The sequence below is a fragment of the Zingiber officinale genome, chromosome 8B, assembly GCF_018446385.1.
Source record: "Zingiber officinale cultivar Zhangliang chromosome 8B, Zo_v1.1, whole genome shotgun sequence".
Classification (NCBI taxonomy): Eukaryota; Viridiplantae; Streptophyta; class Magnoliopsida; order Zingiberales; family Zingiberaceae; genus Zingiber; species Zingiber officinale.
The window spans coordinates 54,137,873-54,150,228 of record NC_056001.1 but is presented as its reverse complement, the minus strand read 5'-3'; the positions used below and the strand labels follow the sequence as shown (position 1 = coordinate 54,150,228).

The window sequence follows — 12,356 nt, the reverse complement described above, 5'->3', positions numbered from 1 at the left end:
TGTCGGCATGGGAGTCGATTACTACAACGTACTGGAGGTTGGTAGGAGCGCCAGCGATGAGGAACTCAAGAAATCTTACCGGAAGCTGGCGATTCGATGGCACCCGGACAAGAACCCTAATGATAAGGCGGCCGCCGAGGCCAAGTTCAAAGAGATTGCTGAAGCCTATGATGTAAGATTCATCTTTTACTACACTCGTTCTTCTTTTTGCCATTGTGACGTTTCTTTTTTGTTCTCATTTGAATTCGTGGGGGTTTATTCTAGTGTTTATGTTTTGGTTTCAATGATAATACTGTCAGTCAATTTCCACATTTGGGATTCCCAAAGGTGAGTGCGACTTGGGCGAGAAGTTATTCGGTTTTCCCTTTAGGCAAATTTGCAACTTTGCATCTGGTTGGAAGTCATCAAATTCCAAACTTGTTTGACACACATGTTTGAGAGGAAGAGCTATGCCACATCCTAAAACTATGCCAACTCCACAATCTTGTTCATAGTATTAGGGCAACTGTATCGAATGAGGCATCCAAACAGTTTAGATGGGGATTGTACCTTTATCTTCTGCCATGATGAATGTTGGATAGCCAATTCAAATCCAACTAACTTCTCCAAAGTAAAATTCTATGGACCCAATCTTCTATTACTGATGAACTTTCCCTCTTTCCCTCTTTTGTAGAACTAGCGGTGAGATATCAGTATGGTGTCATCAGAGTTTACTGTGCTAACATATTGTGGATATTGACCCCTCCTAAGATCAGATCCTCACCCTGTGATGATGGATAATTCTAAATATCTAACGAGCAAGATGCACATCACATAATTTGTACTCAAGAATGGGATTATACTTGCGATTTGTATGTTGCAGGAATTTCAGTAAAATCAATGTTTGTGGCTATTTGAATGTCAATTTTGCTACCTTTGGCAATGGATCCACAGTTATGAACAACTTTCTAGGTTGACTGCTTTCTTTAGAACTTCTACTTGCCGATGCTCAGCTGACAAATGGTCAACACCCTTGATGCCAAACGACTTTGAGGATCTTTTGTTTGGATGGATTTGAGATATTTGGTAGGCTGTATTTCTTATTGTGGACAATCAGCTAATTGACATTCTCAATAGCACACAATTACATACTTATATCTATTGATCCTCGCACATGACCAACCCTAATTCTTGTATATTTCAGGTCAGTATATAGGAAGGCCACTGCCCTTCTTTCCCTTGAGGAAAGACAAACATATTTAAAGTGAAGAGTCAACTCAAGGGCAAGTGCAACCATCATCCAAAAACTAGCTTTTCCATTGACTAATATTCTTGAAGAATTAAGATTATCATCATTAGCCTAAGACCTGTATCTTTTACAGTGCACTTGATTGCTTACGTATTCTTTGTTGATTTTGATGACAATTTTTCTTGAGCTCATAAAACGTGAAGTAAATAGGTTAGATGTTCTTGATTTGTAATGATGTGATTAACATTTAGTGAATAAATTGCGAAATACCAAACCTTTTATTGAAATTTCTAACATAGTTGCTGGCAAGTCAAAAGATACAGGCAACAGAGATTATGTTGTGAATGACCTTACTTCTTGTGACTTATTCCAGGTGCTCAGCGATTCAAAAAAACGGGCAATATATGATCAATATGGAGAAGAGGGCTTGAATGCCTCTTGTGACTCACAAAATGGAGCCTCTCATGGATCAAGTGGTTCTAGTACTTTCTGTTTCAATCCTCGAGATGCCGAGGACATTTTTTCTGATTTCTTTGGGAGCAATCCTTTCGGTTTTGAGAACTTGAATCATTCAAAATCAACAAGGTTTCAGACAGATGGTAGCGGCACTTTTGGTGGCTTTGGTGGTTCTGCAAACACCTTCAAGCCTAAGACTGAGGGAGCTGCTACTAGTACTCGTTTAAGGAAAGCGCCTGCTGTAGAGCGAAAGCTAGCATGCAATCTTGAGGAACTCTATACTGGTACAAAGAGGAAGATGAAGATCTCCAGAGAAGTCAGAACTCCTAATGGGTAGAAAACTTTCCCCTTCTTAATTTTTTTGATAAATTGGCATTAACTGAATAGTTTAATGGGATATTACTGTCTAGATTCACACTGTAGATCAAACAATCTAATCATATGGATGGTTCATGTCTGATAGCATGCCTAATTTAAGACTGTGAAGCCATTGCAGAAGCTCTACACAACGATGCCCATGCCTCTAATGTTTGACATAATTTTCTAGACACCTCGAAAATTTGTACTTATTGTGCATGAGAACTTGTTTGGTAACCAGTGATATTGCTAGCCGGTGGTTTAAGAAATCTATCCCATCACCTCACCAAATGCTCTTGTTTATTCTTGGCCCGGTGCCCCTTCTGTAAAATGATCAGACCTCGTGCTTCAGGGTGAGGTTCTCAGTTTCCATCACCTCACAAAAATCATTTGGATGCAAATCTATTACTAATATTTCTACCATGTACTCTCTATCTATGGTTTTTTCCCCTTCATTTTTCTAAGGGGATTAGATCCTATTTGACTTTCTTTTTTGCTCATCTAGTGTTTCTTTCCCTGTTATTATTTTGCATATCACCAATTTTCTGCCGCTTGTATACTTGAAACATGCTTTCAATTTGATCATAATGGTACACCGAACACAACATATACCGCAATGTAACTTTTTACAACTTAATCTTCTCCTCATTCTGTTTTCTAATCCTTTCCTTTTTCATGTTCATGCAATACAGGCAAACAGTAGCAGAACATGAAATACTGACAATCGAAGTGAAGCCAGGGTGGAGAAAAGGCACAAAAGTAACATTTCCAGAGAAAGGGAATGAAGAACTGAACCAAATTCCTGCAGACCTAGTCTTTATTATCGACGAGAAGCCTCATGAAGTATACAAGAGGGAGGGCAATGATCTTGTTGTTCATCAAAAGATCTCACTGGTCGATGCACTAGCAGGGACTACAATAAACCTCATAACCCTTGATGGGCGTGATTTGGTGATCGACATGACTGATGTTATCAAACCTAACTATGAATTGGTGATTGAAAATGAAGGAATGCCCATTGCACGAGAACCTGGCAAGAAGGGGAAGCTGATTATCAAGTTCGATGTGAAGTTTCCTTCCAGATTGACACTAGAGCAGCGTGCAGGGATTAGAAGCATCTTTGGATAATCAAGGTGCAGATTGCTCTACCTCAGTTACCTTGCCATATTATCATTATCACTATTGTTATTTTATTTTTCACTGCTATTATGATTTAAGCGCCATGATGTCTATAAAAATTTTCATTCTCATGTTGCATTTTGAAATCTTTACTGATGAGTTATGATCACCCAATTGCTGTAATTTTATGAATTCATTAAAGTATCAACATGAGCATAGTTTAAGTATTGAGACTTATGCCTTGATGCTGCTTGATTGATGTGGCACAAATTAGTTAACAGATGGCTATATGATTAACAAAGACAATAGGACACCAACAATAGAGATTTTTTCACTGTACATACAAAGTCGTAATCATACAAATTTGGCCTTAAATTTTCATGGTGTAGTATCTTCCTAACTTCTCTAAATTTTATGAGGACAATTTTATGAGAATTCAAGTTCGCCATGAAACTTGATTTCTATTATACAGAAGGGCAGAGCAAGCAATCACATTCTTAATCATCAGGACTTGGATTGTAAGCCAGAGAATCTGGAGTTAGATTATACATCAGATACAAAGATACTATGCACACAAAAATTTGAGCCGAGAGAGGGAGATCGAGTCGATCATTCCTGCTGGATAACTGGGGCGCTCAACTCTGTGGTGCTATAGAAGGAATCTTCCATGAAGATAATATTCTCATCCTTCTCATCGGCCCACTTAAGCACTTCTCGCATGTACTTGAAGGCTTCATCCACTGAAGGGCGGTCTCGTGCTCGTGTTTGCCAAACAAACAGTTTCTGATCGGTGAGGGTGGAGTAGAGATCCTTAAACTGGATGGCGATGTAATAGTAAGCCTGCTGTGCTAGATTCTGGTTGCTCTGGTTGGTCCTCAATGGGGAGAACCCACTGAACCACTCGCAGGAAGACAGGGGCACGCGGTTTATCTTCTCCTCGAACAAGTCATACTTGTTGAGCACGAGGACGAATGGGGTATTGTGGAAGCACACGTGCCTGGTTAAAATAACCTCGAGTCACTTGATGATATATAACAAAGTCAAAATACAAGAGCAGTTTATGATAACTGCTATGGTATAGAAGCATTAATTTCCAAAGCGAACTGGGAGAAACAACTAGTTCTTAACTCTAGATGCATATATAAGCAACAAGAGATGCATTTATAAAAGTGATTGTATAATGATTAACACCACAATTATCAAGAAAGTAAAGACAGACCTGACTGTGGCCTCAAACAACTCCTTGCTTTGCATCATTTTATTCTGCAAAGGTTTATTACTACCGGTGACAGGAGATGTTAACTGGTCATAGTCACTGAGTGCCACACAGAAGATTACTAGGCGGACATCCTCAAACATTTCAACCCATTTACAGCCGTAATTCATGCCCTTTGAGCTTACTCGAATCAATTGGTACCTGCGGAAAATGAACCACAGTAAAAAACATGAGCAAAAGAGTGAGAATGAAAGTATAATTTTCAGCACTGTAGAAGGGCCTTTAACTATCATTTATGGGTCAATGTTTAATTGAACAGCCAAATTGCCACAATTTAGTTGGGGTTCAATGACACGACACAGTAGGTAGGTGTCATAATTTAGTTTACTAGGTCCTACAGTTCAGTTATAGTAGGTTCGACAATTTGACCCAGATATCCACAGATAGATGTCTAGTTTATTTATAGTAGGTGGCTAGGTGCCACAAGTCCTTATGGCAAGTAGTGCAATTCAATTATAGTATATGCCACATGGTTTCATTACTATATGTGCTACAATGTAGTATATGAAACCAAATTGTTGAGATTAGTGTTGCACAATTCATAATATGAAAGCTCCCTTCACTAGATCTTCCATTATACGATAACCACCTTCGTATAAATTCTATCACTATTTTTCGCACCATTGTCTTTATTCTTCTGTGTTTCTACCTGTATTACGACTATTGAATAAAACTATATAAATTTCTAATTGCTAACATGGTTCAGCCAATACAACCATATCTCCTGCTACAATAGTTGATAGAAACAGCAACTAGCACAGAAGATTGAGGTGAGAAATTACTTAGGAAGTGATTGGGAGTGGGCTTCAAGATTGTCGTTGTAGAGTTCTGACATTGGACTGTGGTCATCAAGTGAGAACTCGATAAAGGCTAACCCATTCCCTTGAGTTACTCCTTCCGCATACAATATATCCTTCTCTGAAGGCTCATACTCATTGCTTGATATCTCAACAGCCTGCAAGAAAGTATGACATTGCTATCCACTTTAGCTTAAGTTTCTGTGATAAATAAAAACTCAGAAGAGATCTAACTGTATTGATAGGTTAGAACCATTAGACAGGTAAAAAAGACTGGTAGGGCCTCCATCAGATGGTATATGTTCAAATATGCCTAATAGATTGTATTATTAGATAAGTTGAACCAATTGAAATAACAAGCAGGAGTAGATTGTAGAGTGACCAAGGAAAACTCTAGTTAATGTAACTGAAAGTGATTCGAGAGTTGTGAATCTACTAATAAAGACTTCAAAACATATAACGAAGCAATAAATCCAAGTAGTCAACTCCAAAAATAGTGGAGGTAACACAATTTGATGATGACAAGTACAAAATTCTCATTGTAGAAAGAATAAAGATTTTTCTTTTTCTCACAACTTGATGTGAGAAACAGGAGCAAGTAGCCTGGTCAAGTATTAATAGTAATCTCATGTGCATCTCAATACAGTGACAGTATAGCACTACTATATGTAGCTATTAGACTTTGCCTAAGAGAAGATCACACCATCAGAGAATGGTCATACAAAGCGTGAACAATATCATAAACAAATACCTTATTCAAGAAGTATTTGGCAACATCTGGAAGAAAGTGGAGTTCATTTCTTCTCTTATATGTTTCTTGTATAGCAGGCTCTCTCCACATCTCTTCAACCAATGGAGCATATTCACGCGTTGCAGCAGGGAAAAAAGCATCCAAGTCCCCCATGGCGACTATGTCCAAAAGCCAATCAGAAAACTGCTTTAATCTTCCGTTGATAGAGTAAATACATTGATTTGGCCTACTAGCTTCACTTTCTTCTTGACCTGAAACCATTGCAAATGATTTGCTGAAACCATTCATGTGGGAAGTTAAATCTACCTATTCACTATCAAGATAAAGTGTTAATATCGATAGAGCTCAGAAGACATGCAAATGTAAACCAAAGTAACTACATGACTACATGTCACTGCAGAAGTTGCTTTATGTTTGAATGCTGGCCAGTGGCCACCAATTCTTAGTGATGAACATGTGCATGGACATTCGTGTATTACAATTCACTTGGTTAAAATTGAGATAAATTACCAAAGAGATAAAGATTTAACTTTGTCTAGACATTGAGATCACTATGGGGGCTATTTAAGGGGCTTGTCTAGGGCACATAGAAAAAAGGGTAGTCTAGTGCAAGAAACTCTCCTAATGTGGGATATTGGAGAAGAGTCCGACCATATTGGGTCTATTGTACACAACCTTACCTGCATTGCAAGAGACTATTTCCACGATTCGAATCCGTAGCCATAAGGTCACACATCAACAACTTTACCATTACATTAAGGCTCCCCTTTATTTGAAAATAAAGCCTTAGATTCAAATCTGAACCAGGCTATCTTCTCAATTAGAGCCCAACCAAGATATAGTTCACATTAATATAGATTCCACAACCTTAATCAACAATCAAACTGCACTAGAAACATTAGCGACTCAAACCATGGTTATTTAACTATTACTCTGCTACTATGAAATTTGGCAAATTGTGGGTTTCGAAACATATTTGAGTACCTAGCAGTAGTATAACTGCTAACCCCAAATAGTGTACTCACAGCTTTGTGTTGTTGTTGGTTGTGGTGTTATTGTTCGTATTATGAATTAGGAATGATGCCAAAGTGAGTAGTCTTTTAGCATGTTTTGTGTAATTTTTGCACATTGACAATTTGTTTGCTCATTCGATCCTAACGGCACTTCTTTAATTCCTTTACACACAAATGATCTCCATACAAGTATCTTATGGTGATAACTAGTAATTACCGCTGCCAGCCACTTAAGAAGATATGTCAAAATTCAAAAAAGGAGGACAAATAGGTGGATAACCAATAAAATTTAATTAGATTAGCGCATAGCGGATAGCGAAGACATGGTTGCAAAAAGAACAGCAGAGACATAAATATGTGTGTTACCTTCATAAGAATGTCCTTCATCAGATACTCTCTGTTCCATCTTAGTCAAAGCCTCCTCCTCAAAGCGTTCTCGGCCTTCCAGTAAAATACTTAGATACTTGTACATATTGCTTTGTACCATCAATTTCATGTTTTCCAATTCTTCTTGAGAAAAGTTATTTCCATACATAAGCTTAGCCTGTCCAAATTATCGAGTCATCAAACAAAAATGGTGTGAACACGGGCTTTGTGTGTAGAAAAGAAACAAACAGTAGTGTATAGCAAATTTCCATACAATAGTTTTCCCGTTCAAAGCATTGAACCAACAATAGGCAGTTCAAACCACATGACAGTCTTTGAACAAATAATTATGAATCAAAAGATGATAAAATTATCATTTCATGCTACAAAACTTCATATGGCTTCAAACTTCAGAGATAAAGATCAGGTGGTTGAACTTTATGATAATTGTCTCTTCCTAAATGAATTACTACCCTTACTTTGATATTAAATATAGCATGAAGCATGCCATTAGTATAGTATACATGCAGGAAGTAGTCATCGTCTCACTATTGCAGGAAGTAGGTAACAATTGCTATCTAAAGATTAAGACAAATCAAAGTAATGCACTTCGATAGCTAGCAACTATTATGAATACAATTTTGGATATCACGACACGGTTTGACATCCTGAAAATGATCATTATGTTATTTGGGTGAGTTCCTCACATATTTGACTCTTTTAAATTAATTCAAGGAATATAGTCACGTTATGTGTCAAAATGTCAGCGAACAAAAAGATGCTATATTGAAGTAAAGAACCCGACTAACATCACGAGTCAGGAAGACAGAGCGTTTCCTCATTTTTCTAAGCTTCACTATATATGCAAAATTAACCTTTTATAACCTCATGACAACAGATAACTTTCGGTAAAACATTTGAAGGAAATTACCATCAAAAAGCTGAATAGGCATATGAAGTAATTTTTAGGACCATACAGACTAAACTGCTACAGCATTTTGGCTAACAATGAGAACAAATGATAAAATCGAAATACTATCTAGAAAAACTAGCAAACCACATAGGTTAATACTAATCATGTTTATCTGTTCCAGTTTGTATCAAGCAAACATATCTAGATAAAGATCACCAATGCAAACAATCACAATTTGTCATTATGGTTCATATAAAATAGTGGGTAAATGTATCACACCTGTTTAAAAATAGTGCCAGTTCCTGATCCCTGGGGTCCAAGGAGCAAAAATTTTTGGACTCTCTGTTCGAGATAACCAGGCAAGAGTCTGGTTAAGTGGGATGCCTCACTTTTAGGGCCACTAGGAACTGAATGTGGTACAGGTAAAGAGAATAATGAACATGCAAATCTTGTTAATGCCTGTCAAGCAAAAAGACCAGAACAATAATGAAGCAACTATTAACCAGATAACCTGTTATAGTAGATGAGGATCCAAATTTAGTTAGACGAAAAAAAAAAGAGTAATTAGTTCTCATACCGATTCCCAGATTTTCCCCCTGATATTATTTTGACCTTCCTCCTCATAACGACCATCATCGTACACCCAGAAATGTGTATCACGTGGACATTGAACTTTAGCAAGCTGCAAAACATACATTTTCAGAATGTGATTTAGAGACAGAAGGTATGACAAAGCACTGATAAGTGATAACCATGACAGTAAAAGATGGATGTGGAAAAACAAAGCACTGGTAAGTGACTGAATTAGCTATCAACTTTTTTTGTAGATCCTTAGATGAGCTTAATAGATTTAAACAAGACTACTTGTAGCTGACTCAGTAGTCAGTAGAATAACAAAGGTTTTCTATAGATGATGAGCAAATAAAAATGTAGCTACTAAAAGAATCAACTTCAGTATTTGACTTGAGCACCTTAAGCACCCTTAGTTCAATTCTTGTTATTTGTCTTCCATTAATGTAAACTTCAGTATTTCCCTTGCTAGCATCAGTCTGAAGCTTGCCGGTGAAATTCAAGTTAGAACTAATAATTCTATCAGGTTTCTCTCCTTCCTGGAAAAAACAAAAAGAATAAGCAAAGAGTTAACATGCTGAGCCAAGCAAAAAGGACTCAGAATCAAAGCCAGATGCACTTGCCTTTCCCCAGAGGCCGGATTCTTTGTCATACCAATACCTTCCAGGCTTCAACTTTTGAGGAGGCATTGTGCAGCTAAATAATTCTGCCATCTCCTCTTGCCTTAGTGGAAATCCATTCACAATGAGCTGTTCCGGGCGGAGTTGATTTGCATGGCATTCCTTCTCCGCTTTCAATATTTGCCTAACTTCCAGTGGACTAAGAAGACGAGCTAATGTCCTTGAACTCTTTCCAAGTTTTGAACGATTGAACTCATCAATAGGCTGTCCAATGCAACTAACACACTTCCGCCCCTCCGGCATAGATCCCATGGCTCTGAGCACACAGTAGCTGCAATACCTGGCATCACAAACAATACACACTTCTTTGCGCTCCCACTTTCTCTTCCCACATCTACAACACACTCTTTTTTTCTTCTCCTTGCTGGTAACACCAAGGAACTGAGGAGAACCTGATATATCTTCGAATAACTCTTTACTTTCTGATTTTTCCTTGAAAGTAACTACTGATGTCCTCCTCCCCTCGTTAACCTGTTGCCTAGGCTGCCCATTTGGCATGCTATGTGCAGAAACTGGAGACGCCGAATGGGATGCATCAGTGAACTCTTCATTCTGCAAGACAGAATCAACAGACTCAGAGCTCCCAGAGGCCCGTAGACTTCGGGGTGGAGAGTCAGCACATCGAGCGATCAGAGAAACCGGCAACGGAATTTGATCAACTACTGGGGCAAGTGTGCCATTCCCGGACATATGAGATTCAAGAACAGGCTCAGCTGTAGGGATCACATCGACAGGCTCAACCCTCGGAAGCTCATAAGTCACAGGAGGGCCGTCATACTCGATGGCAATGGAGTAATCGAGGTTGTCTGGCGCCTCTGGGATGGGAGTCCCTGGAGGCAACATACTCCGTAGCATCTCCTGCCAGCTAGTAACATCCATAGTTTCCGATATTTCCCCAAGCTCAGCAATCGAGCAAAAAACAAAATATTCCTTTTCTACTCACCCTAAAACTAGAACAGATCGAAACAGCAACCAAACCGCAAAAGCTCAAAAGAGGAAGTTTGCATCTAAAGCATCGAGTACAAAGGGTAAAAGACGCATGAAAAAACCTTAATTTGCAGGACGAACAAGGATCAGGGAAGCAGAAGAAACCGGCGAAAGCCGGAACAAAGCCGCACTTTTCCTCCACCAGATGATCTACAGATGCAGAATAAATCGAAGAAACCCAGTTGAACTACAGCGAGTCCAAGGAGCCGACTTATTTGACTTCCAGGAGGCGAACGTGTTCACTCCGACAACGAAACTTCCCGATCGAGAGTCCGAGATAGAATATTACAAGTCAAAGCCCTAGCAACGTCAACTGCTTGAAAACAAACACAAAACTGCCTAAATTAATCCGTTTTTGAGGAAGATCGAAGATGGCGATGGAATCGGGAGAAGAATAGCAACCTGGTGTTGGTTGGAAACGAGAGCCGCGGAGAAGAGTGGAATCCATGATGATTGCGGAGGACCGGCGTTGCTCTGTCGGGTCTTCGATTGAGTTAGTTAATGCTCCAATTACTATGCTTTACAGCCATCACCCACCAATTCCTCCTTTTGGACGAAGATATGGCCTCGATCTCGAAGAATTGACAAGTAGACGCCTTCACCAACGACGTAGACAATGGCAGAGATCGATGGGAATCGTAAACACTTGCAAGCATAAAACTTCTACCGCTGAAACTGATTACAAAAATGAGGGGATTTATAAGTACAATATTAATAAACTTTCAGCTATACTTTTCTCAGGAAAATTATAAAATTAATTTTGTGAATTTTAAAAATATTATAAAATTGGCGTTTTGGTAAAGGACATTTCAAAGTTTAACATGGTTCGGAATTTACCATTAGAGTTGTAAAGGAGTTAAAAGCTGTATTCAGTTTACAATTATTTGGTAAGATTACCGATAGACTTAGTTAAAATTACGATAACTTGTCTAAAATTTCCATGTAAAATTTTAACTTTATCATCAATTCCTATCTCCAATAATATTTATTTAACTCTCTAATCACATTAATTCATTTAATTCACTATCTATACATAATCTTATATATATTTGATGTTGATTGATCTATTATAGATAGTGCTCAATTAGATAGAACATAGAATAGATTTTAATTTAAATGATGTTAAATTTAAGAGGATCATTATATCTCATTATGGACTTTTTTTACCTATTTGACTACGTACCTAAAAAAATATGTGCACATGAATGATGTTAAATTTAAGAGGAATTATATCTCATTATGGAACCTATATTTTAACATGTACTTAAAAATTGTGTCTATAAGTAGTATACTAGATTTGAGTTTAAATGATGATGAATTTAAGAAGAATTATATCTCATTTTAGACTAATGATATCTCTTTTTAGACTTCTGTACCTATATTTTATAACAATCCTTCGAAATGTGTGCATAAGTAATGAATTGATGTGAATTAGGGAGTTAAAATAAATATTCTCTGACACACGGACTAATGATAAAATTAAAACTTTGTATGGAGATTTTAAGATAATTTACCGTTAAAATTAATGTGTGAGTTATATAAGTTGGGCAAAAATTAAAAGGACATTTTGAATTATATAAATTGTCAAAAGATATATTTTTAAAAATAAAATAAAATAATCACCTATCGAATATTTTATTTTTAAAATATTTTTTTATTTCAGTGTTATTTTAATTACTAGTAATGGTTATAATAGGAAAAAAATCAACTATTTCATTTTAACCAAAATTCTTATAAATAATGGTCAAAATTATTTAAATTTTATTAAAATCATCTTAGATTAATCAAAGATATTTAAAACAATTATAATACTTACTTAAATAGCTACTACCCAATTGTAGCG

At 37.3% G+C, this 12,356-nt stretch overlaps 2 protein-coding genes across 4 annotated transcripts in view; one reads left to right on the top strand and one right to left on the bottom strand.

Moving 5' to 3' along the window:
* The window catches only part of LOC122013384 (dnaJ homolog subfamily B member 1-like), a 3,788-nt gene extending 412 nt beyond the window's left edge, over window positions 1-3,376 (top strand). For 2 of the 3 annotated variants that reach the window (XM_042569643.1, XM_042569644.1), the window contains exons 2-4: window positions 1-172; window positions 1,602-2,017; window positions 2,734-3,376. The exon at window positions 1-172 is cut by the window's left edge and continues 128 nt beyond it. In XM_042569643.1, the coding sequence (XP_042425577.1) occupies window positions 8-172; window positions 1,602-2,017; window positions 2,734-3,169 (1,017 nt within the window). In that variant the 5' untranslated portion in view covers window positions 1-7 and the 3' untranslated portion in view covers window positions 3,170-3,376. The remainder of the gene's footprint in view (window positions 173-1,601; window positions 2,018-2,733) is intronic. The other variant, XM_042569645.1, reaches the window with a different exon arrangement.
* A 90-nt stretch (window positions 3,377-3,466) lies between these two features.
* On the bottom strand, window positions 3,467-11,189 carry LOC122013383 (extra-large guanine nucleotide-binding protein 3-like). Its single transcript, XM_042569642.1, has 11 exons — window positions 10,916-11,189; window positions 10,576-10,826; window positions 9,470-10,476; window positions 9,248-9,385; window positions 8,854-8,958; window positions 8,556-8,735; window positions 7,364-7,541; window positions 5,985-6,235; window positions 5,219-5,391; window positions 4,380-4,577; window positions 3,467-4,157 (listed from the first exon to the last, which is right to left on the bottom strand). The coding sequence occupies exons 3-11, from the start codon at window positions 10,403-10,405 to the stop codon at window positions 3,770-3,772; spliced, it is 2,547 nt and encodes an 848-aa protein (XP_042425576.1). The 5' UTR covers window positions 10,406-10,476; window positions 10,576-10,826; window positions 10,916-11,189; the 3' UTR covers window positions 3,467-3,769.
* Window positions 11,190-12,356: the final 1,167 nt, after the last annotated feature.

Excerpts from the sequence above, each read along its gene's own strand:
- LOC122013383 (XM_042569642.1), bottom strand. The coding sequence starts at position 10,405 with ATGGATGTTACTAGCTGGCAGGAGATGCTACGGAGTATGTTGCCTCCA. Across the intron at positions 7,542-8,555 it reads CTGGCACTATTTTTAAACAG|GCTAAGCTTATGTATGGAAA; the intron begins GTGTGATACATT and ends TAATTTGGACAG. Across the intron at positions 6,236-7,363 it reads TGAAGGACATTCTTATGAAG|GTCAAGAAGAAAGTGAAGCT; the intron begins GTAACACACATA and ends CAATGGTTTCAG.